This window comes from Notamacropus eugenii, chromosome 5, assembly GCF_028372415.1.
Source record: "Notamacropus eugenii isolate mMacEug1 chromosome 5, mMacEug1.pri_v2, whole genome shotgun sequence".
Lineage (NCBI taxonomy): Eukaryota > Metazoa > Chordata > Mammalia > Diprotodontia > Macropodidae > Notamacropus > Notamacropus eugenii.
In genome coordinates, this window is record NC_092876.1 from 64,149,106 (window position 1) to 64,173,360 (window position 24,255).

Genomic DNA, 24,255 nt, shown 5'->3' on the forward strand with positions numbered 1-24,255 from the left:
TCAATTAAGTTAGAGAGGCTTGGACCCTTTGTAGATGATTTTTAGGAGGATATGAGCAAGGGTTGCGCAGGATGAGAAAGACATGGATGGGTTATCAGCTCTATAAGAGACTAGTCACATCCCATGAAAGCTCCCTGCCCCCAACACTTGAGGATGGGTAAGAAATATGACAAAACTGTAAGGTTTTGTTAGTTTATGAGGACAAAACAGGAACTTGGTGTGGGGGGATGTGGATGCCCTGCGATCAGTGACAATAGAGCAGGCTGCATGAAAAAGGTGGAGTTAGAAATGCTCCTTTGGGAAGCAGAGGAGAGGACACATAAAAGATAAAGGAAGGACTTAAGAGCGCTTCGTAACTGACTTGATTATGAAAAGTGAGAAATAGCAAGAAAAGCAGACTGAGGACAGTGGGACAGTGGAGCCAAAGTGAGGGAGGGAAAGGTGGGCTTGTGTTCTGCCCCTGGGAGATGTCAGCAGTAGAGACAGGGATGAGACTGTTCTGTGTAGATCTAGGTCCAAACGAGACTGGAGAGAGGATAATTAGACATGTTTGAAGAAACAGAGATTGGGGGCAGAACCTAGTAAGATCATTTTGAATCCTACGAAGTTCTCCACAGGTCAAAAGAATCACATAAACTGGGTGAGGGCAGTTCGCAAGTACCCAGCAGTTCTCAAAACTACCTGGGGTACTAGGAGTAGAGAGAGAAGACGTATGCAATAAAGATGAGGGTTTGACAAGCCTATGGAAAACAAGCTGGGGAAAGAAGGCAAGGACTCAGGAAAAACTGCTTGGCAATTTGATGGAAAAGGGAATTACATCCACATCAGTGAATTCCAGGTGGATGAAATGTTTAAACATAACTCCCCTCTAAAAATATGAAAGGAAAGCGTTTAGTTGTGAAGGGGAGGTGAGAGTTTTGGTTTTTATTCAACAATTACGAAGGACTACAGAAATGTACCTGCCTACATGAAAAAAATTAAAATTGGGAAAATTTTATGGTAAATATAACAAAAAATTTGACACTTAAAATATAAGTAACTTAAAAAAAACCCAGAGTGGCCATTTCCAATCTACAATAAATAAATGGTTAAAAGGCATAATTGACAATTTTGAAGAGGACTAATTTAAGTCCCTTGAAAAAATGCTCAGCCTCACTAATTGAAGAGTCTAGTAAAAACTTTGAGGTGTTACATCAAATGGGCAAAAATCATTAAAAGCAACGAAACCCAATGTCAGCAAAATTGTAGGACATTGCTGGTGGACTTGTAAACTTGTAGAATCATTTTGAAGGGCCATCTGGCAATACAAAACAAAATATATAGTTTTACACATAATTATGTGTGTGTATATAGCTTATATATAGTATATGGTTACATATATATGTATACAAAACTACACATAGTTACATATACATATAATTATGTAAAACTAGGCATAGCCTTTGATCCAGTGATTCCATTGTTGGGAATATTCTTTGCAAGTGTTATTAAAAACAAAAAAGCTATCAGTTGAAAGGTTTTCATAACACCATAATATGAAATTAAAAAAACCAGATAGGAGTTAAATTGTGGTATGTTCATGTAAAAGAATATTATAATGGAATTAAAACTGACATATAAAGCATACAAAGAAAACTGGAAAAACCTTTATGAAATAAGGCAAAGAGAAGAAATCACAGCTAGAAGAATGATGACCGCATGAGGTCAAGAGAATGAGAATGAATGGACAGAGTCCTGATGGCACTGAAGCAGGGCTCACTAGCTAGCAAGAACAGTCGATGAATGATCTGAGTTTGAATCTTGCCTCAGACGTTTAACTACCTGTGTGACCCTATGCAAATTCCTTAATCATTCCTCATCTGTAAAGACTTTGGCCTGCTTCTAAGGTCTCTTCTAGTTATAAACCTATGGGCCTATGACTCAGTTTTGTTCTAAAACTTGATGTTAAACTCAGCCCGGTCAGATGCCATCTGGAGTATTGTGTTTAGTTCTGGGCTGTGTATTTTACTAAATAACACTGACAAACAGATGCCTAAGCCATAGGAACAGCAGAAATAAGGAGATGATTTGTCTGCAGAAGATGCAAGGATGCCCCTCAAGCATCAGAAGGAATGTCTCATGGAGACAGGATTAGATTTACTGCTTGAGGTCAGATTAGGAAAGTGACTGCTACCTTCCCAGAGCTAGGAACACCTGGAATTGAATTTGGGTTCGATAGGAACCTAAAGTTGTCCTTTGACTACGAAGCCAACATGCTTTCTACTACCCCACAAGATTCTCAATTAGGAAAACAATGAATAATTAACTGAAAACCTTAGTACATTTACTATGCGGTAAGAATTATTTCAAGACCTTATAAAATGACCATGTATTCAGCACCACAAGAAGCAACACGCCCTAATGGATAAAAAACAGGCTGTAGACTTGGGGAGATCCGTGTCCTGCCCCTGACACCATGTTGGCTGTGGTCCTAAGCAAGTCACCCATTTTTTGAATAGTCCCTAGGGAGGCAAAGTGGGTGGGGGGTGTCTCTCAAGGAAGATTGCTTGGTTCCAGTTCCCTACATCAACAAAATCATGGGCGGGGGGATGGGGGGGGTGCAGTGAGACAGTCCCTAATATCTATAGGCGGTGGTACTTTTAAAAGCCACTTGTCTTTGACAAAGAATGCTAAAGGTTTGAATGCATGAGGGAAAGATAATTTAATCACTCTGTAGGGAGGGGAAATTAACAAGTGTAAACTCTTAATCTTTAGATATTTAATTTATAAGACTGAATAATTATTTAGTGTTAGAACATTAAATCATTTTAAGTGCTTTTGTTGCAAATATCTGTATAATTTATACCAGGAATGCAGGACTGGTTCAATACTAAGAAAGCTATCATACTTGATTTGGTTATTGAGATAGTCAATTATGCTGATAGTTTTCTGTATCGATTGATATAATCATTTGATTATATCAATAGATGCAGAAAAAGCTTTTGACAAGATGTAACACATTCCTATTAAAAAACTAGAAAGCATAGGAATCAGGGGAGCCTCATTTCTCAAATATGTATGGAACTGAGCCAAATTGATAAAAATAAGAGCCATTCTCAACTGATAAAATGGCCAAAGGATATGAACAGGCAGTTTTCAGAAAAAGAAATAAAAGCTCCCAATAGTCACATGAAAAAATGCTGTAAATCACTACTGATTTAAGAATTACAAATTAAAACAACTCTGAGATACTACTTCCTACATCTCAGATTGGTTAATACAACAGAAAAGAAAAATAGCAAATGCTGGAGTGGATGTGGAAAAATTAGGACACTGATACGCTGTTTGGTGGAACAGTGAAATGGTCCAAACCACTCTGGAGAATAATTTGGAACTATGTCCAAAGGGCTATAAAACCGTGCATACCCTTGGACCCAGCAATATCTTTACTAGGTTTGTATCTCAAAGAGATCAAAGAAAGGGGAAAAGGTCCTACTTGTACAAATATATTTATATTGGCTCTTTTTTTGATGCCAAAGAATTGGAAATTGAGGGGATGCCCCAAACTGGGGAATGGCTCAACAAGTTGTGGTATATAATTGTGATGGAAACTACTGTTTTATAAAAAATGAGGAGGATGGTTTCAGAGAAAACTGAGAACACTTATACGAACTGATGTAAAGTGAAGGGAACAGAACCAGAAGAACATTGTACACAGAACCAGCAACATTGCAGGGATGATGAACTGTGAAAAACTTAACTACTCTGATCAAGACAATAATCCAAAACAATTCCAAAGGACCTATGATGAAGGATGCTATCCACCTCCAGAGAGACAGAACTGATGAACTCTAAGTGCAAACTGAAGCAGACTTTTTAAACTCTCTTTATTTTTATTGTTTTATTTTGTGTGTTTTCTTTTGCAACATGGCTAATATGGAAATATGTTCTTGATGACTTCCTATCAATATCAAATTGCTTGCCTTCTCAAATTGGGGAGAGGGGTTTGAGAGAAAGAATTTGGAACTCAAAATTTTTTTAAATGGTAAATTTTTTTAACCTTAATTGGGAAATATTTGACAAAAAATTTTAAATAATTAAAAAAATAAAAAATGTGTATATGTGTACATGTATAATTTGTAGACTGCACAGATATATATGTACATATATAACTATAAGATAGTTCTTCAGATGCTTGAAAGATTTCCTTAGATTTCTTCTTACTCTCCTTCTCTCTCTCCCTCCATCCCTCTCTTCTTTCTCTTCTCTCCATATGTGTGTTTATGTGTGTATACACACACACACACCTCTCTATATAGATACATATTTACATGCACACACACACATATATATATATACATATGTATTTGTGTGGTATTTGAAGGTGGTAAGGGTAGCCTGGATGATGGCAGGACTCTTCCCTTTATAGGGAGAGGGTATTGAACACATAAGCCAAATATTACACTGCCCTGATTTCTGTGGTCACCTTTTTAAAAAGTCAGCTGAATGACCCTGGTGGACCACGACCAACTGCTCTGCTTTGAGGGGGAAGCAGTTGAGTCATGGCTCCTACAGTATCTAGCATTTTCGTCTTTACAAGAGTCTAATAGCAGAGATTCTAGCTGCCACGGCTGTTTAGTTGTCGCCAATGTTTTACAACAGACAGGTGAGCCTTCCTCACCTGCACAAGTGTGGCCTGGAAGCTCAGGTCAGGACCCAGTTTTCCAAGTCCTGTGACCACTGGCCCCCTAGCTGGAGAATGTAAGGATGGTATGGACAGATGCTTTCCAGAGAGTGAGCCTCCCTCTGACTAAATAGGAGACAGTGTATGCAGTGGACAGAGTGATGGATTGCACACTAGAGATCATGAGTTCAAATCCAAGCCCTGCCAGTTATTCCTGGTGTGACTCCAGGCAAGTCCCTATTTCTCTGAGTCTCGGTTCCTCACCTATTAAATAAGGGGGATGGATCAACGACTTCTAGGGTCCCTTTAGCATTCATCTTAATCTAGCACTTCGCTGGCTGGCAATTTGTTCTGTGATATGTGAAAATTATCTTCCTCCTAGAAATGGCCTCATTCTCATTCCCACTCTGACTTTCTGTCTATTCAGCCTTCTAATATGAACCAAAGAGCCAAATTTCAAAAGGATGAAGGTTGAGATCTGAATTCTCTTGTTTCATTAGGACATTACCTGGACAAGTCCCTAAACTTGGAGTGCCTTCATTTCCTCACCTTTAAAATGAAGAGAGGTAGCTTTTTACATGCCTGCCTTGGAAGTGAAAGCAGGAAATATAGGGGATAAAACATGATGGAGATGTTCCACAGATATGCACAGAAATCCTGGGTAGCTCATGACTCTTATCCTCTCTGGATTTTTCACTAAATTAGGTTTATAGGCTTTGGAGCTGAAAGGGCCTTAAAGGTTGGTTAGTCCCAACTCCCTCACTTTACAAAGAAAACAATGCCTAGGGGGAAAGGGCAGTCCTCAGAATCAGGTGGGCAGTAAGTAACAGAGCTGGAATCTGAACGCAGAAACCTTAGGCTTGCTGTCAGGAAAAGAAATTTTCTAACTACATAGCAGTGGACAAGAGGAATTCGTGACCTCAGGAGGTGATGCTCCTTCACTGGTAGACTTGGAGCCAGGGATGGATGACCACTTGGGGCTGTTATTTCTGGTTCGGGCTGGATTAGGTATCTGCTGAGGTCCTTTCCATTTTTCAAATTTTGTTATTCTGTAAAGTTTCAGAAAGACAGGTTTAGATTCTTTATAAGGAAAAAGTTCCAAAGAGTTTGAGCTGGATCCACATAGAGCAGGAAAGCCTCAAGTGATGCTACAGGGGATTTACTGAGGAGACACCTGGTCATTCGGTCAATACACATTTAATAAGCACTGTGTGTCGGACACTGTGCTGAGTGTTGGGGATGCAAAGAACAGCAAAAAGCAGTCTCTGATTTCAGGGAGCTCACAGCTAATGGGATATGTATTACCCTAGATGATATGAGGGCCTTTGTAACTCATTCTGTGAGCCAGCAAGGGAAAGAGGGGATGGGTTAGAGGCAGGAGGAGAACCAGGAGTCTACAGAATTAAAGAATCTCAGAAGCAGAGGGAAGAGAAGACCTTCCTCTTCTCAGGAGGGAGAGGGAATGATGGGCAATCAAATCCTCCATGGAAGAAGGAGGGTAAGGATTGGGGGCTGGGTAGGGCTCTGGTGATTGGGAAGTGCTTGGGCCTAATGTAGGTTTACTGAATGGGGATGAGTAGGCATGGAATGGCAAATAGGGAAAAACAGAGATGAAGATGAAAAGGCAGGGAAGGTGCCCACTTGTGGTGAGCCTAGACTGGCGGTCAAGGAGGGTGGATTTCGCTCCAGAAAGCAGCAGCAGCCAGGGGTGTGTTCTGAGCAGAGGAAGAGTGATCAGATAGCTCCTCTAGAAAATTGATTTGGCAGAGGTGTGAACAATGAGGGGCAGATGCCAGAGATGGGCTGCTGGGAAGACCACCTCCAGCCATGCTGGGTGGACTGTCTACTTAGAACTTCTGAGTAAGAGCTGACTGAAAGCTAGGTGGCTCCGTAGAAAGGACTGTGGGCCTGAAGTCAGGAAGACCCAAGTTCAAATCTAGCCTAAGACACTAGCTATGTGTACTTAATACTGTTTGCCTCAGTTTCCTCATCTGTAAAAGAAGCTGGAGAAGGAAATGGCAAACTATTCCAGTATCTTTGCCCAAAAAAATCTCAAATAGAATCACAAAGAGTCAGGATCAATAATGAAAACTGAAAGGATTTATTTTTAGGTGGTACAAAGGTCATGGATCCAACCCTTTCGTTGGCTGTCACTTAAAGCTATGACTTCATGAAACTCCAATTTGGCATTCCCCCCCCCCCAATAGAAGTATCTTTTTCCTATGAAGAAAGCAGTCTCATAAAGTGACCAGAACACAAGAATTTGGAATCAGAAACACCGGGATTTAAATCTCATTTCTGTCTGTTACTAGAATCTCTCAGGTCTCCTCATTTTTAAATGTCGGGGGGGCGGGGCGGTATATGTGCCTCACTTGCCTCATTGTATCACTGAGAGGCTCACACAGTGTGGTCACAAATCTTAAAGCAGGATGTAAAATCCATGATTACGATCTGGTTGAATGGTGCATACGTATATTTGATTCAGAGCTAGCAATAGTACCAATGTCCACTCAGTTTTCGAAGTGTTTCACATCCATGGTCTCATTGGATACAACCCTATAAGCTAAGTCAGAGACCTACATTTAGAACCAGCCTGATGATGCACATGCCAGGCAACTCCTGGCAAATCATTTAATCCCACCGGGCCCTCTTTCTTCTTTTGTGAAATAATAGGGTTGGACTAGCAGGCCCACGAGGACCCTTCCAACTCTCCCGTCATCCCACAGACATCAGCATCCTTGTTTTCCCAGTGAGGACAGAGTCTCAGAGAGTGGATGCAATTACTGAGGTCATACAGATATTGTATAGATATAATTTTTAGACAGCACCATGAATTTAAACATAAATTAATTTATAAATTTAAATAAATGAAAAGGCTCTTTTTTTTTAAGATTAATTTTGCTGCCCTGCACTGACATCTTCTTCTGACGACTTGCTGTGCACACAGGTGACCATAGGTTTGCCACAGTTACTCCAGAAGCACCCCAGCTTGGGCAGCTCCTTCCTGCCAGAGATACAGCTTTGGGCTGGGCCAAAGAACAGTGGACAGGTCAGGCCAAGCAGCATAAAAGACACTTTCAAGTCAGCATGATCATTTATTTGTGGAAGGGAGAGAGACTTGGGTAGGGGATAGAGGAGACAGAGACTCTAGGACCCACATGGGCAGAGATCCCCATACACTGTGAAGCTGATGCTGGGGAGGTTTCCACAGGGAGAAGGGGCAGAGCAGGGCAGGGTCAGGAGGAGCTCACCTGCTGAACCTGGGAGAGTTTCCTGTTTTAACAAATTAAGCCTATTGTTTTAATTGATTTTATATGTATGTATATGTGTATTAGCTATGTATACACACATATACTTACATACACATACAAACACACACACACATATACATACATATAAATATATATAAAACACCAGTCATCTCTGAATATGTTACCCCCACAAATGAAACCTCCATTTTAACTAGGAAAGAGTTAAGCAAAATTGATAAACAAAAAAGCCATGCTTGACAGAACATGCAACATTTCTCACCCATAGACCCCCCCCCCCATAATGAAGGAATATAGACATATTTCATCCTTTTTCCTTTGGATCCAAGAGTTTTAACTAATTATTCTTGCTAACTAGATGCTATGTTGATGGTTCTTCTTTCTGAAGGAAGAGAAGTACTTTCAAAGCTTTCTAAATTTGAGTATCCTGGACAAAGTGCCAGTTACCCCAGTCTAGTTGCAGCTTTACCTCCTATAAAATCACGCACAGGTCTGTAAGAAATGTGTGTGTCACCCAAGGACCAAACAGCTAAGCGCCAAGAGTCCTGGAATTGAGGGATGCAGTTTTTAGCTACCATCATGTATCATACATCAGGCAGTAGAAGGAGGTAAGTACCCACATGGATGAAAGCCTGGACCCCAAGGTATGGTCTCAGCTAGGCAGAGGACAGAGGGACTGCTGAGTCCTCCTGCGCCTTAGCATTCCTGACAGTCCTGTTCCTAGGACTGTGGCAGGCTTTTTATTCATCCTTTGTGAGCCATTGTTGGTTGTTTATCATGTACCCAGAACCTGACTTCTCACTTTCTGCAGATGGAGTCGGAATTCCCCCAGTCACTTATGTCTTATGACCCTGGGGTCACCTTGGCCTATTCAGGAGTAGGGAATCTTCAGCCTTGAGGCCACATATGGTCCTCTAGGTCCTCAAGCGCGGCCCTTTGATTGAATCTAAACTTCACAGAACAAGTCCCCTTCATAAAAGAATTTGTTCTGTAAAAGCTTGGACTCGGTCAACAGGCTGCATCCAAGGACCTAGAAGGCCACCTGTGGCCTGGAGGCTGCAGGTTCCCCACCCTTGCCCCACACCCTGTGAGTTGGCAAGTCCCATCCTTTCTACTTCCATAATAGCTCTCCCCATCTCACTGCCACCATTCTCCTCCAGGCCATCACCTCTGCTTCCTTGGACCTTGGAGAGGCAACCCTGGGCTCCAAGCCTGTAGGTGGGGGACTATGCCAAGCCAGCCTCTCTGGGCCTCACCTTCCTTGTCTGGACAGAGGGAATACTATCAGTACCTCCCTCATCGAACTGTTGTAAGGATCAAGTGAGATGCAATTTGTAAAGGGGAATAAAACCTTATAGTGCTATATAAGTAGCTTCTTCTTGATGGGTGTTCCTGTCTCCAGTCTATCCATCCATCACATTGCTGCCTGAGTCATCCCTCCAGCTCTCTGTCATGATCATATCACACTCTTCTACTCAATAACCTTCTGTTGCTCCCTATGACCTAGCAAATACAAACCAACCTCCTGATTGGCACTCACAGTCATCCACCTTTAGGATCTAGCCTCCTTTCAAAGGATCCATTGAAGAACTTTGGTAAGAAGTCATGTTTTAGCTGTGTGATAAAAGGGAAAGATTTGGTTATTTGATATGTCAAAGCTGCATGAAATGTGCATCAGGCTATGGAGGGATGTGTGGCCAAGATGGGCTAAATTTGCCATCTTGTATCCTCTATTTTCATCTTTGATGCTCTTTTTTCCTGTATTAATATTTTAATTTTTAAAGTTTTATTGGTACCTACTGTCTTGACATCTGGGTAGTATAGGTGGATAGAGCAATGGGCCTGGAAACAGTAAGATCTGAGTTTAAATCCAGCCTTAGACACTTCCTATCTTGTGACCCTGGGCAAGTCACTTAGCCCTAGTTGCCTCAGTTTCCTCATATGTAAAATGAGCTGGAGAAGGAAATGGCAAACCACTCCAGTATCTCAGCCAAGAAAACCCCAAATGGAGTCACGAAGAGTCAGACATGACTGAAAAACGGACTAAGCAAGAACAACTTATAATTACCATTGAACTCTCTCAGGAGGTGAAACTTAGATCCTATAAGAATGGAAAAAGCAGACTGTGGGGCCATTCACCTGGGCTCCACGCTCGGCCTTCAAAGCTCAGGTGTACTAGCCAGACAGAAATGAGACAGATGACTGCCAACAATTTACGCTGGTTCCTATGGAAATGTGATGCTGTCCGAAAGGGCCTAAAAATATTTCTAAAGATTATAAAGTCACTGAAGATGTTGTGAGCCCAGGTTGGCAAGGAATACAGATGAGATACTTTGATTTGGGACACAGAAAGGGGTTGTCTGAGAATGGGACTGGACTTCTGGACCACAGCTCAAAGCAGGGATGACAGGTTCCTGGGCAGAATTTGAATGAATGTAACGAATGAAGGTTGGCAAGAATGTATTTCCCAGATTTCTTGTGAATCTAATCAAAAGTGCTTTAAACTAAAAAGGAAAAGGGAGGCAGAAGACTGCATCTATCCATTTCTCTCTCTCTTTCTCTCTGTCTCTCTCTTTCTTCCTTCCTTCCTTCCTTCCTTCCTTCCTTCCTTCCTTCCTTCCTTCCTTCCTTCCTTTCTTTCTTTCTCTTCCCACCAAACTAAACACCACAGAGAGATGCTACAGAGAAGGAAGAAAAACACCAGTGGAGAAACCCAGGAGTAAAGGGGAGATAAAATCCAAGAAAAGATCCAGCAGTAAAATTCTCTCTCTTGGGGTCATGGTAAAGTTCAAATAAGACAATAGAGTGTCTTGCACTATGCACTAGAGTGCATAGTAAACCTTAAAACCCTTTATAAATGCCAGTTATTAAAATCCATAGCCTCAAATGATCCAAGTTTAGGCATCAAGGGGCTTGGTGGCTGCTGGTCAGATCTCTCAAACATAGGAGGCTGGTGGGAATGGCTCATGCACTGGATGACCCAATCATGGTCCAAAAGGATCCTGACAGGCTAATTCAATGGGTAATAATTCAATAGGGATGAAGTTAAAGTCTTACACTTGGGTAGAGAAAATCTTTGAGCACATATGGCTGAGAAATTCACCACCCTGCAGTCAAACTGGATAATGAAAAGAAAATAATTAATTTTTATAAATAGTTTATAAAAATTCATATGTGTATACATACACACATTTTTTACATATGTATACGTGTACATATATATTTTTTCTAGTCAGTCAACAGACATTTGTTAAGAGCTTACTATGTGGCCACACACTGTGCTAAGCTTTGGAGAATACAAGCCTTTCAAATGAAACAAAACCAGTTTTCCCAGTGAGCCTGAAGGGCCCTGCCCTTTGAGTGTGGTGAGATGTTCAAAGAGAGACCTGAAGGAGGGGAAAGGTTTTATTACCTGAACCCAAATTGATACAGGAATCCTGGGACTGTCCTGAACTTCTCCATCATCTTCTCATTCATCCTCACTCATTGCTAGAAAATAGGAATGGGGTAAAGATGGGTGAGAGACAGAGAAAAGCTGGTCCAGGACTCTGAGGAATTCCCGCAAGTGGGATAACTAGTCAAGGCTGGGCCTGAGTTTGCTCCTGGCTGACTCACCTTTGTCCTCCCCAGACCAGTGCTCTCTCCCTTGCTTTTAGAGAGGAATCTTCTGTTCCATGACTGACCTCGGCATAGTCTCATACTAAACTGGCAGTTTCTGTTCCACAATGGGGCCATGGACCCTATTCTTCAGACCCGGACATGAGGCTGATGGCAACAGCAGCCAGCTAAAGTAATAGCTCAATGCATTTAGAGAATAAATTCAAGTTTGTAAATGCTTGACATATATTACCTCATCTACTTCTCTCAATGACCTCACAAGGTGCAAGCTGCTATTATCCCCATTTTACAGACTTAGCATTTCTGGAGTACCTGGCAATTTACAAAGTGCTGTTCTGACAACAATCCTGTTTGGTTGCATGTTCACAAGACTTGTAGAAGGTCAGAACTGGAAGGGCCCTTAAAACACTGAGGGTCAGAGGTAGGATTGGAGCACAGGATGTCAGATCTGGGAGGGCCCTTAGAGATAAAGTCCAAACTTGCCATTTTACATATGAGGAAACTGTGGTCAAGTAAATGGGCTACAAGGCTGGGAAACCTGCAGCCTGGAGGCCACATGTGGCCTTCTAGGCCCTCAAGTGTGATCCTTTCACTGAATCCAAACTTCACAGCACAAATCCCCTTAATAAAAGGACTTGTTCTGCAAAACTTGGACTCAGTCAAAAGGCTACACCCAAGGACCTAGAAGGCCACATGTGGCCTGGAGGCTTCAGGATCATGCAGTGAGCCTGTAAGTGTGGAGTTCCTTGAAGCTCTTTCTGGGTTATCAGGCAGCTTGCAGAGGCCAGAAGAAACCTCATGACACTCCTCCCCCCCCCCCACTATCTGTGGTGGGCCCCCCCATTCTCCCAGCGAAGCCCAGATCAGCACTGTGGGTGCTGGAGATGCAATCAGACAGGCTGGCTATCTCTGCTCCACACACCAGGCTCCTCCCTGTCTGGGAGCTGGCTCTCATTCAGCCGTAGAGTCAGGGCAGTGGGTCAGGAGCTGGGGGCCCAGGGTTCAAGCTCTGGATCTGTGACCTTATTGCTTATAGCATTCAATCCTCAATTGGTCCTGGCACCATGACATGGTAAGGAGCATTTCTAAGTCCTTCCTACCTGTGCTCAGCCTGGGGAAAACAGAGCTAAGCAAGAGCAGAAGAGCTTGTCAGGAATCCAGTGGATCCAGAAAAGGCCAGAATGTCCGGCGGGCAGGGCCCTCCCTGGGGGCCCAGAGAGGCTGGGCCTTAGTTTCTTCAGTTGTTCAGCAGGGATCCTTGGACCAAACAAGGCGATAAAAGTAACAGGCGCCTTCGAGGCGCTTCAGCCACCTTTTCACTTAATCCTCGCAGTTCTCTGAAAGCAAGGGAACGGGATATTAGGCTGATTTTACAGAGGAGGAAACTGAGGCTCTGGGACTTGGCCAGGGGAGTGTCTGAAATAAGATGGGCACCCTCTCGGCCGTGGTGGAAACCACACCTGAGGTCAAGTGCCAGCTGCGAATGTCACTGCGCCCCGTAATTCATCATCTTTTCCTTCAAAAGTTAAGCTTTAATCTGTGAAACGGGAGAATAACTCGGGAACTGCCGCGGCCCCCCCCCCTCCAGGCCAGAACCCCCCCCCAGGCTCCCCCCGGGGCCCCACCCCTCCAGGCCCCACCTCTGGCTCCCCTGCATATGGTCTCCCTCAGAGGACGCTCCAGGCGTTCCAAGCATACAGGAAGCGCTTAATCAATGCTTATGGAGGTGGATCTGACCTGCCTCCCCTCCCCTCCCCGGGGGCATCTTGAGGAAGGGGCAAGCTTGCTTCCGGAGCCTCGGGCCACGGGCTCTTAACCTCTGGGGGCTCACGGACCCCTGGGGCGCTGTCTGAGGAGGCTCCTCGGAGGAGGGTGGGAAATGCGCAAAGGGGCGCCCCACGCCGGGAGGGCAGGCGCAGCGGAGTCACCGAGCTCCGGGCCCGGTGCAGAACCCGGCCTGGCCTCGAACCCGAGCGCCGGGCACCCTTAGGAGGCGAGGGGGGGGGTGCAAAGGGTCAGCCCGGGGGTCACGGGCATCCCCCCAAAGAGCCTCAGTTTCCTGCTACGTGCGAGGGGCATAACAGCCCGGCCTTCGCGGGGGGGGTCGGGGGCGAGGGCGGGGCGCTCCCCAGCCCCGAGAGCGCTCGCAAACGTCAGCGGTAATTCGGCCTCAGTTTACCCGTCTGTCAGATGGGCACTCGGGGTAGCGGCTGGGGAAGCACAGACCTCCCCGCCCTGCCCCCGCCACCCGCAGCGCATGCGTATTCCTGCTGAAGAGTGGCGTCCCGGAGAAGTTTCAGATTCCAGTAATGGCAGGGGCTCGGGAGCTCAGGGCCGGAGTGGATGCTGAGCATGCGCCACTGGAAGGAGGGAGGGGAGGGGAGCGACGCGCTTACGACGTAAGGGCGTGGCTTGGCGCGGCTCTGCGGAGCCGGGACGGAGGCCCTCTGCGCATGCGCTGGAGGAGGGCAGAGTGGGGGCGTGGTCGGGGCGTGCTTTACGGCAGGTGCGCGAGGCGCGGCGGCCTCACTGTGCGGCGCTGTGGGTGTGTGTAGCAGGGTCGTAGCAGCCAGCGGGCCGGGTCTGCCGCGGGGCCTGGGCCGGCGTCATGTCGCATGGGCACAGCCACGGCGGGGGCGGCGGCTGCCGCTGCGCCGCGGAGCACGAGGAGCCGCCGGAGCAGCGCGGCCTGGCCTACGGGCTGTACCTGCGCATCGACCTGGAGCGCCTGCAGTGCCTCAACGAGAGCCACGAGGGCAGCGGCCGCGGCGTCTTCAAGCCGTGGGAGGAGCGGGCCGACCGCAGCAAGGTGGGGCCCGAGCCTGGGCCTGCGGCCCCCCGACCGCGGGGAGGGGGCGCGGAGGGGCTCCGCGGGCGGGGCCGCGCGTGGGGGCGGGGCGGGGGGCTCCTGGGCAGGCCGAGGAGCCGGCGTGGGAAGGAGGGCGGGGGCCCTGCCGCGTCACCCCCAGCCTTAGAGCCTGGGACGTTTCGGCCTGGCCCCACCCCCTGGTGTCAGCGGCTGATAACCGCGTCCTGGGCGTTGATTGAGCGCTCTGACGGAGGACAGACAGACCGAGATGGTGATTAGCTGGGGGCCAGATCGGGAAGGGAATTCGGGACCGCTCTCATCCAACCTTCCCAAGCCTTTAAAAAAAGGAAGCTGGGGAGGGAGGATTCGCTCGGGTCCAGCCGGTGACTGCCCGGGTCCGGCGCTCCTTCCCCTGCACCGGGCTGGTGCCCTCGGACGTCTAGCAGTCACCACCCACTATCATTTCCACGGGCCTTCCTGGGCTTACAGAAAGTGTTTTTGTGTCAGTCTCTCATCGGGTCCCCACTGCAGCTCTGGTGGGTGGTAGTAAAAGGGTTATCCCACCCATTGTGTAGAGAAGCGAACTGAGGATCAGCCTGGGGATCCCACGGGTGTCGATGCAACGTTGACATACAATGCCAGTGCAGTCCTCATGACTTGGACTGGTGATGCCAAGTACGTGATCTGCCTTCCACATTTTAGATAGCACTGTTCGTAACATCCTAAATGGGGAAGTGTGATGCAGTGCCTGGAGACAAATGGGAAAACTAGAGGGTCTTGTAGGAGAAATGATTTGCTGCAGGTCATCACTTGGCTAGAGATAACACAGCCATATCTCCGGGCTCCTGCGCTGGTGCTTTTGGAGCCCTGCTGCAGTTATCCCCTTGTGCAGTGGTGTGGTTCCCAAAGCAGCATCCTTCACTTTTACCTTTGTAGTTGATTATCATTTCTGATTTTCCTGCAATCCAGGCCCAGCACCACTGGAAAGCCAGAATGGAGCTCTTGATTTAATCTAGAACCCCTTAGGTACAACACTAATGAAGTCTAGGCCATGCCTCTTCAAACTGAGGCCTATGGAAGCAAACTGCACATTATGGCTGGGGCCCACAGATTCATGCAGCTAAGCATGTCCAAGCAAGAAACTGCATTAGACTTGACTTTCAGAAGAGAAGTGAACACCCAAAGGTGTTAATGATCTGTGGGTTGTTGTTTTTTCCCAGTTTGTAGAAAGTGATGCTGATGAAGAGTTGCTGTTTAATATTCCGTGAGTACCCTTCTAATAGGTACCTTAGGCTTCCTCCACTTAATAAGCACCAGGTACAGTCAGCTTGCCAGGTGACTGCTTTGCTCAATATAACATCTATTTTGGAAAGGGGGTGGGGAGGATGATTGCTTTCCTTGGAGGTAATAATTCAGACTTATAAAGTGTTACATTGTCATTCATTCCTCACAAACTACCCATGAGGTAGGGTATTTGAAGTATTATTTATGCCCATTTTAAAGCTTGGGGGAATTTAGACCCAAACAGATAAAAAACCCCATACCTAAATCTCCTGACTTCAAATCCGGTGTTCTTTCTGTGGCACTGTACTGTTAGGAAAGTATCCATTCACAGTGAAGGAGGTGAAGTTCAAGTTTTTAGAATCCTCAAACGTAGAAGGAACCTTAGAGACCATCTAGTCCAAGCCTCTCATTTTATAAAGGAGAGCACTAAGGCTCAGAGAGGGGAAGTGATGACCAAGGTCATGTAGATAGTAAGTAGCTGACCTAAGATGCCCCTCTAGCTTTCTGACTCCCAGCTTGTCTTTTGTGTTTGAGCAGGTTTACTGGTAATGTTAAACTGAAAGGAATCATTATTATGGGAGAGGACGACGACTCACATCCTTCAGAGATGAGACTGTAAGTAACAGGGACCTCAGACCCCCACGAAAAGGTCTCCCCTTTATCTGTGCCTCTCTTTAGTGACTAGTTCCATTGTTGCTCAGTAATAGCTTACAGCAAAGCCCCACATTTGATCTTCAGCAGGAATAAACAGCACAGAATACTCTGGAAGAGCAGTTAAGTACCTTTCGCTTAGAGCCCAGTAGACTTTTGGTCATCTGTCTGAATTGCTGCCTTTCTCAGATAACAGCTCTTTTAAGTGCAAAAGACTTGGGATGTTCTCCTTAGAAGTGATCCCAATCCGTGCTCAAACCCTGCTTCAGGCAAGACCCCGCTCTTTGACGTTCTCAACAAGTGGCTACAGTGAAGGGGAGTTCATTACCCCAAGGGCTGCCCATTTCATGATTGTAGTGCTCATCGCTAGGAAGTTGCTTCTTTATAATTGAACTGAAACCTATATGTTTTACTCAGCAACTTTAATTTTGTCCTCTGGAGTCACACAGCATAAGTTCATTTCATCTAAATAATGACTTTTTTGGTTTAATTACTTTTTTTTTCCACTCCACTTTTTAAAAAATTTATTTATTTTTAGTTTACAACATTCAGTTCCACAAGCTTTTGAGTTTTAAATTTTCATCCTTTCCCTCCCCTCCCCCCTCTCCAAGACAGCATACAATCTGATACAGACTTTATGTATACATTCATATTAAACATTTTCACATTAGTCATATTATAAAGAAGAATTATAACCACTGGAGTAAACCATGAGAAAGAAGAAGCAAAACAAAACAAAAAAGAGAGCAAACAGTGTGCTGCTATCCACATTCAGACTCTGTAATTCTTTCTCTGGATGTGGAGAGCATTCTCCATCATGAGCCTTCTGGAGTTGTCTTAGAACTGTACTGCCGAGAAGAGCCAAGCCTGTCAAAGTTAGTCATCTCACAGTGTGGCTGTAATTTTTTGCAATATTCTCCTGGTTCTGCTCCCCTCACTCACCATCAGTTCGTAAGTCTGCCTGCTCATCATTTCTTACAGCACAATAATATTCTATTACGTTTACATACCACAACTTGTTCAGCTGTTCCCCAATTGATGGGCATCCCCTTTGCCACTACCAAAAAAAAAATTGCTCTAAATATTTTTGTAAATGTGGATCTTTTTCCCATTTGTATGATCTCTGGCATACAACCGTAGAAGTGGTATTGCTGGGTTAAAAGGTATGCACCTCTGAAAACTGCCTGTTCATATCCTTTGCCCATTTATCATTTGACTTGTATTCTTATAAATTTGACTCAGTTCTCTGTATATTTTAGAAATGAGACCTTTATCACAGACACTGGTTATAAAAATTCTTTCCCAGTTTTTGGCTTCCCTCCTAATCTTAGTTGCATTGGCTTTGTTTGTACAAAAACTTTTCAATTTAATGTAATCAAAATTATCCATTTTGCTTTTCATAATGTTCTCTATCTCTTGTTTGGTCATAATTCTTCTGTTCTCCATAAATCAGACAGGTAAACTATTCCTTGCTCTCCCAATTAGCTTATAGCATCAGCCTTTATATATAAATTGTGTACCAATTTTGACTCTATTTTGGATATGGTGTAAGATATTATTGTTGTATGCCCAGTTTCTGCCATAGTACTTTTCAGTTTTCCCAGCAGTTTTTGTCAGATAGTGAGTTCTTATCCCAGAAGCTGGAGTCTTTGGGTTTATCAAACAGTAGATTACCGCAGTCAGTGACTACTGCGTCTTGTATACTTAACCTATTCCACTGATTTCTTAGCCAGTACCAAATAATTTTGACAATTGCTGCTTTATAATACAATTTAAGATCTGGTATGACTAGGCCACCTTCCCTAGCATTTCTTTTCATGAATTCCCTTGATATTCTGTACCTTTTGTTCTTCCAGATGAAGTTTTTAATTTTTTTTCTTGCTCTATAAAGTAATTTTTGGTAGGACTACTTGTCTTTCTTGAAACACCTCCTACCTGGCTAGAATCCCCAGATCATCTAGAAATATTGATATTTTAGATATTATAATAAAACTACAATTTGTGTTCTTGATAGCCTTTAGAGCAAAAAAAGTGACCCATTTGTCATGATCCTAGTCTTACCCTAGTTAGTGGATACTTCAGAGAAATACCTCCATTTTATATAGTAATATTAGATATTATCAATTCTTTTTTATCTGAATTTGCTAAATCTTTTTGCTTTAATAAGATTTTTGAATGACAAATTGCTAAATATGTGACAGATTTCATGAATTAGGTTTGATTGGTGGGCCATTTGTGGTGAATGAGGGAATAACAGGAAGTTCCGCCCTGGTACCCATGAAAAAAGAACCAGAGGGAAGCCTCCATTGCATTGGAGAAGTTCTAAAGTGAAGTTGCCTGACAAGACACTGACAAATAATAGCCCTGGGTGGGAAGGCTTGGAAGGGATGGAGATGCAGTATTACATTTGCAGAGGTGATGAAGCTCTATGAAATGTTGAAGTGTTACAGGTTTCAGGAATGACATTTCGGCAGGAAATGCTTTTACAATTGTAGCATATCTTGATTATCACAGTATGAGTTTTGAAAAGATATAACTGTAGATAGAAGTGTACCATGTATTTATACTATTGTGTGTTAAGGCCTCTGCCTGGCATTGATCATCCTTATGGCAGAATGAGTAAAGTGTTAAATCCGAAGGGCAGAATTGATACGGTGGCAAAAAAAAATTCTGAAGTACTATTGAAAAATGGAGGGAGAGAGAAGCCATTGTCTTGGAAGTGTGCATTTGAAATTGAACTGTCAGCATCTCTTTTAAGAGTGTGTGGTCCATTTGAGACAAATTATCTGGATGTTTGTTTGCCTGGAAAATGGGTAGGACAAAAGCTCAAGAACTGTACAACAGACCCCCTAGGTGTTTGCTGCTTTAAAGTGTTCTGGCATTACTTGCTCAAGTGTGTTTAGATTTTAGTGTAACACACTCGAGATGCTAGATTGCAGTTTGCCATGAGGAGAGTAGGGAAAGACTGTTTCTTAGACAAGGATCATTTCCCATGGCCAGGTGATCCTTCTCTTGGTAAAGTGATTGACAGTTGCTCTTGGTATAGACTATCTTCTCTGATCTTGACCAACATTGATCATGCATGCTTATTACAACCCTATGGCAGACATCACTTCTAAAGAGCAGAATCTTAAATCAGCTCTAGGAGAGTTGTTGGCGGTACTGACCTGTTGCTTGGTGTCTTTGTACCTGCACACTATTTGAATTTTTTGCTCCTTAATTCATATCAGTCAAACTTCTCTTATTGTGTGTGATGCTGCCATTAAGGTGATCTTTTTCCTAATGAGTGAACTCACAGTATTGACTCAGAATTTGATGTTCTTTCATCTCTTATGTGATCACCCCAAATCAAATAAACCAAATATCCTGTTGGCACCTTCAGTCTTGGAGTTTAGAAAAATGATTTTCCTTTATTGAGCACATTTTACATTCATAATAATGAATAAAAAAGAAGTGAATTGTTCCATCATCTGTTCTTGAAACTATCGTTAAATTTCCTTTTGTGATTTCTTTCCTTTTGTTTCTTACTTATGTTAAGATTAGGATGGTTTGGGAAATTGCTGACAAAACAAAAAATATTTTCTTGGCAGTTCCTTTTTGAGTATCATTAGAGTCCATTTTTCTTGCTTATTTTGTTTGTTTTTAAAAACAAAAACAAAACCCTATCATTCCTGAAGATTTCCTTCTCAGAGGAATTCAGGATTCAGTGGCATAGAGGACTTGAGAAACATAGACAAATCTGGTACAAGGTGTCACATGAATTTCTTCCTTGTCTCTCTTTAGGTTCAAAAACATTCCACAAATGTCTTTTGATGATACAGACCGAGAACCTGATCAGACTTTTAGTCTAAATCGAGACATCACTGGAGAATTAGAATATGCTACAAAGTAAGCTGAGTCTCTTCTCCCTTTGAAAGCATCATCTCCTGAGGGGTGAACACTTGTTTGTTATATGTTATTGGCAGTTGAGAATTTGTTTTTGACCAGTCTTCTTTCTTAATGTTGGCAGTGATTAAAAAAAAGTGGAGGAGGTGACGTTGCTATTGCTTGGATCGATTTTTTTTTTCCCTTCTAGTGTATTGGTGGAAACCAAAGACTTGTTAACTCCTGGCCCTTTTGGGAAAGTTGTAGGAAAAGGTGGTTTTGTTGGGGGAGAAGGGTGGTAGCACAGGCTCCTCTTTACCTTCATAGAATTTGGAGCTAAAAAGGACCTTAGAGTCATCTAGGCCAAGCCAACCCCTTCAGATGCTCAGAGAAAGCAGATGGACTACCCAGAAGGAGCAGAGCTGGGATGTAAAGGGACATTTTTTTATTCCAAATTTCTATCTCACTATGTTGCTTTATTACTATCCCTTTCCAAGGGCCTGAGTTAAGCTTGCTTTAGAATTGCCTTTGTCTTCTTTGGCAGTATAGTAATAATAACTAACATTTATGTAGCACTTACTAGGTACTGGGCACTGCTAAGTGCTTTATAATTATCTCATTTGATTCTCACAACCCTGGGAGGTAAGTGTTCCCCATTATCCTCATTTTACAGATGAGGAAACTGAGACAGACTGAGGTTAAGTGACTTACCCAGAGTCACACAGGTAGGAACTCAGGACTTCCTGACTTCAGGCCCACTGCTCTCTATCCATTGTACTGCCAGCTACCCCTAATGTTGTAAATGTTGCTTCTAAAATGTTCTTTCCTCTTCCCAGTCTAAAGTACGTAGCAACATAGCACTTTTGATGTGTCCTAAGAGATAAGCTAAAAGTAAAAGTCCAGGAAGATTTTCCTGACATTTGGCTTGTTTGTGATTTCTAACAGCAATTGGGTGTTTCTGAAACGGTTTTCATGAGTGGGGGATAAGATGTGTTACTCATGAAGTTGTAACAGTCAGTTTTTCCTTCCTGCTTCCATTCTTACAGAATTTCTCGTTTTTCAAATGTCTATCATCTCTCTATTCATATTTCAAAAAACTTCGGCGCTGACACCACAAAGGTGTTTTACATTGGACTGAGAGGAGAATGGACTGAGGTAAGAAATAGACAGAAAAATGGCATGAGATCCTTATAAATCATAGTGGGGGAATCCAATAAAAGGAAGAAAAGTAAGTAAAGTAAATTCATCCCTGCCACCCTTATTTCTTCAGGGGTCTTCAAAGAAAATCTGCCCTGGCAGTTTGATATGCCCTACTTAGTTTTAATTGTTGTGGGGGTGTGCTTTCTGCTATGGATAATGTAGCCGAAAAGAGCCTGCTGACACAGGTTTAGAGTGTAAAGTGACATGACTATCTTGGAGAAAATCTGTCCCAACCAAGGCCCAGAGAAGCCATTTGCTAAAGGTCACAAGGCTGTTGAGAGGTAGAGCTGGACACAGAGGTTACCAAGACTTCATCCACCAACTCCATTACCTTCAAAAGTTGTGTCAAGTTTTTTTCCTGCAGTAATGGGTGAAAAATCCAGTAATGAACATGAAAGGATTTTCGGGTTGTCACTCTCAGGCAGAGTGTGATGGGTATTGGATGGTTTTAAGCACTTTACCCCAAAAAAGGATTGAGGAAAATTCCAAGTGTGTAGTGTGGGGAGCAATGTTTTAAATGGCCAATTGCCTAATTCAAGTTTTCTTGCTTCTCCTTAAGATGCGTCGACACGAGGTGACTATCTGCAATTATGAAGCATCAGCTAATCCAGCAGATCACAAGGTCCAGCAGGTCACCCCACAGACGCACTTCATTTCTTAAAGGCAAGCTGGGGCTCCCACAGAAGCTGTTGTGTCAGAGATGATGTCAGACAAGTGTTTTGGAAGGAAAAAGATGGGGCTTGAGGGAGATATGGCTGTGGCAGCTTTCCCCAAAGCTTTTTTGCTGGGGGCTTGAAAACTGAGGACACCAAACCATTGGCAAAGGCCACTGGATTGTTGAGGACATTTTGGCGCTGTGGGCACTGTAGAAATCGGGTCTTGAGCCTTTTGGAAATCTGGAAGTCATGGATAGCCCTCGATTTCCCAGTTTGGATGTGGACTCTTTAAATGTTTTTATCCCTTTGTGGCAGGACTTGTGTGTGACCTTTTAAAAAATCAGTGATTACCACTACTGGGTTGCCTGTAGCATTCCAAGATCTTGAGATGTTGTTCATGGCATTTGCCAGTAAGATCTCCATCTTGAAACACCTCTTCTTGCTTGCTCCCTCCTGTTTGTGTGAAGTATTTTGTGTTTATTGTGGCTAAGCCATTCCGATCTACCAGGTAGCTGCTACCCCCTCTTGAAGTATCCTGGGATTGTGGCTATAAAGCTAATCTCTTGATCACATTTACAGCTTTGCACTCTTTCTTCCTGCCTTTGATAACCAACCGAGGGGCAGTGTGTACTGGAATTGTTGCCATGAGTATGTCTATCTTGGTGGTGACATTGGGACTTAGGAAAAGCATTGTTTATGGCATGATGCTTAATGCTTCTTAGAAACCAGAAATCTTTGAGCTCTTCTGTGCACAGCTTTCTATTCCCTGTGACTAAGAAGCTTCCTAATAAATCCACACCAGACAACATTTGTCTTTTATTTTTTCATGCTTATTAATAGTATTTCCCACTCATAGAAAGAACACTTTGCAGTTCATAAATCATTTTCCTCAAAAAGCCCTGTGAAAAGAGGTCACTGAGCACATATGAATTAGAACTTCAAAATGACCTTAGAAACAACCTAGTCTAACTGTCTCATCTTATATATGAGGAAACTGTAGTCTAGAGTTTAAATGACTTGCCCAAGATCCCACAAGTAGTGAAAAGCAAGTCCTTTGCAAATCCATTGATTTTTGTCCCTGGAGATACTGCCTTGTACAGGAAAGATGAGGGAGCTGGGGCTCGGTTAAGTTGACATTTGCAGTGGTGGAGCCAGAATCTTCACTTGAAGACCGACAAAATGCTGACTGAACCAAGGACTTCGGAAAGTTCTACTGACTGCTCATGGGGGATGACAGTAACTTAGTTCCTTGATTCAGACACAAACAGCTGACTGTCTTCAGGTATTGAACCCATGAAGAAACTGTACCTGCTCAGTTGGAATAAGGAAGTAAGGTCTGTGCATGTGCTGTGGAATGGGCTGGCTTTTTCCAGTGTGTATCAAACTTGCAGGGTGGTAAGATCATAGGACTGAAGGGAAATTTTAGCTGTTCTCTTATGCTTTGCACCTGTGTGCACACTTAGGGAGGCTGGTTGTCAACCTTCTACTGTATTTCTTGAACGGCAAAGCTGTCAGAGGTGGAAACTATCACATCTAAGGTTTGAGGGAAGTTAAATGTGGTCCTCTTGTGAATGTAGTACTGGAAATGAAGAAAAGTAAACATGCTGAAAAAGGACAGGTTCAGCGATTGAATGTGGCTGTAAGTGGACTGACATCCGGAGTAAACTTGGACACTTGCTTGATGCACATCCCCCATAACCATAGCAGCTTTATCAACATGTTCAGTGAGGTGGAGATGAGCAACAAGACGTTCCAAGGGGGTTAGCAGTAAGGAGGAGGGAAAAGTATCTCATTTGAAGTCTTGAAAACAGGAAGTTAGAAGCTCTGTATTATTACACATTAAAATACTAATCCAGTTACCGAACTTCACAAACTGCAGACTTCGGGATGAAGTTAGAGTCACTGTCATCTGTGAGCATGGGGAGAATCGGCTGTTAGCTTTCCAGAGCTCACACGTCTGGGACTATTTTGGGGAAGGTGAGTGCAAGTCCCTCGGGTCTGGCGGGAGGGGCGTCCCCGGGCCTCGCTTGCCCCGCCCCTGTCTCCCCAGCGGGTGCTTGGTCTCAGCACTGGCCCTGATGCTTGGCTCAGGTGCCCTACATCCCAGGTACCCACTAAGCATTTGAGGTCAAATGGCCCTGCCTTGTGGCCCGGGGGCCGAAATGCCACCTGAGGCTTTGAATCGAACGCACAACTCGGGCAGTTGGGAGCAGCCTATATGTGACTAAACCGGAGGAGGCA

At 43.9% G+C, this 24,255-nt stretch overlaps 1 protein-coding gene and 1 long non-coding RNA gene across 5 annotated transcripts; one reads left to right on the forward strand and one right to left on the reverse strand.

Moving 5' to 3' along the window:
* Nucleotides 1–6,741: 6,741 nt before the first annotated feature.
* LOC140504398 (uncharacterized) lies at nt 6,742–13,920 on the reverse strand. 4 transcript variants are annotated; one of them, XR_011967092.1, is made up of 5 exons: nt 13,730–13,903; nt 13,011–13,087; nt 12,651–12,887; nt 11,345–11,421; nt 6,742–9,546 (listed from the first exon to the last, which is right to left on the reverse strand). It is a non-coding gene; the product is annotated as an uncharacterized lncRNA (long non-coding RNA). The 4 variants fall into 4 exon arrangements; XR_011967089.1 differs by lacking the exon at nt 13,011–13,087 and having other exon boundaries at nt 13,730–13,920; XR_011967090.1 differs by having other exon boundaries at nt 12,651–13,087.
* A 55-nt stretch (nt 13,921–13,975) lies between these two features.
* PITHD1 (PITH domain containing 1) lies at nt 13,976–22,822 on the forward strand. The gene is made up of 6 exons (XM_072609290.1): nt 13,976–14,359; nt 15,580–15,623; nt 16,181–16,258; nt 20,078–20,182; nt 21,205–21,313; nt 21,918–22,822. The coding sequence occupies exons 1-6, from the start codon at nt 14,159–14,161 to the stop codon at nt 22,017–22,019; spliced, it is 639 nt and encodes a 212-aa protein (XP_072465391.1). The 5' UTR covers nt 13,976–14,158; the 3' UTR covers nt 22,020–22,822.
* Nucleotides 22,823–24,255: the final 1,433 nt, after the last annotated feature.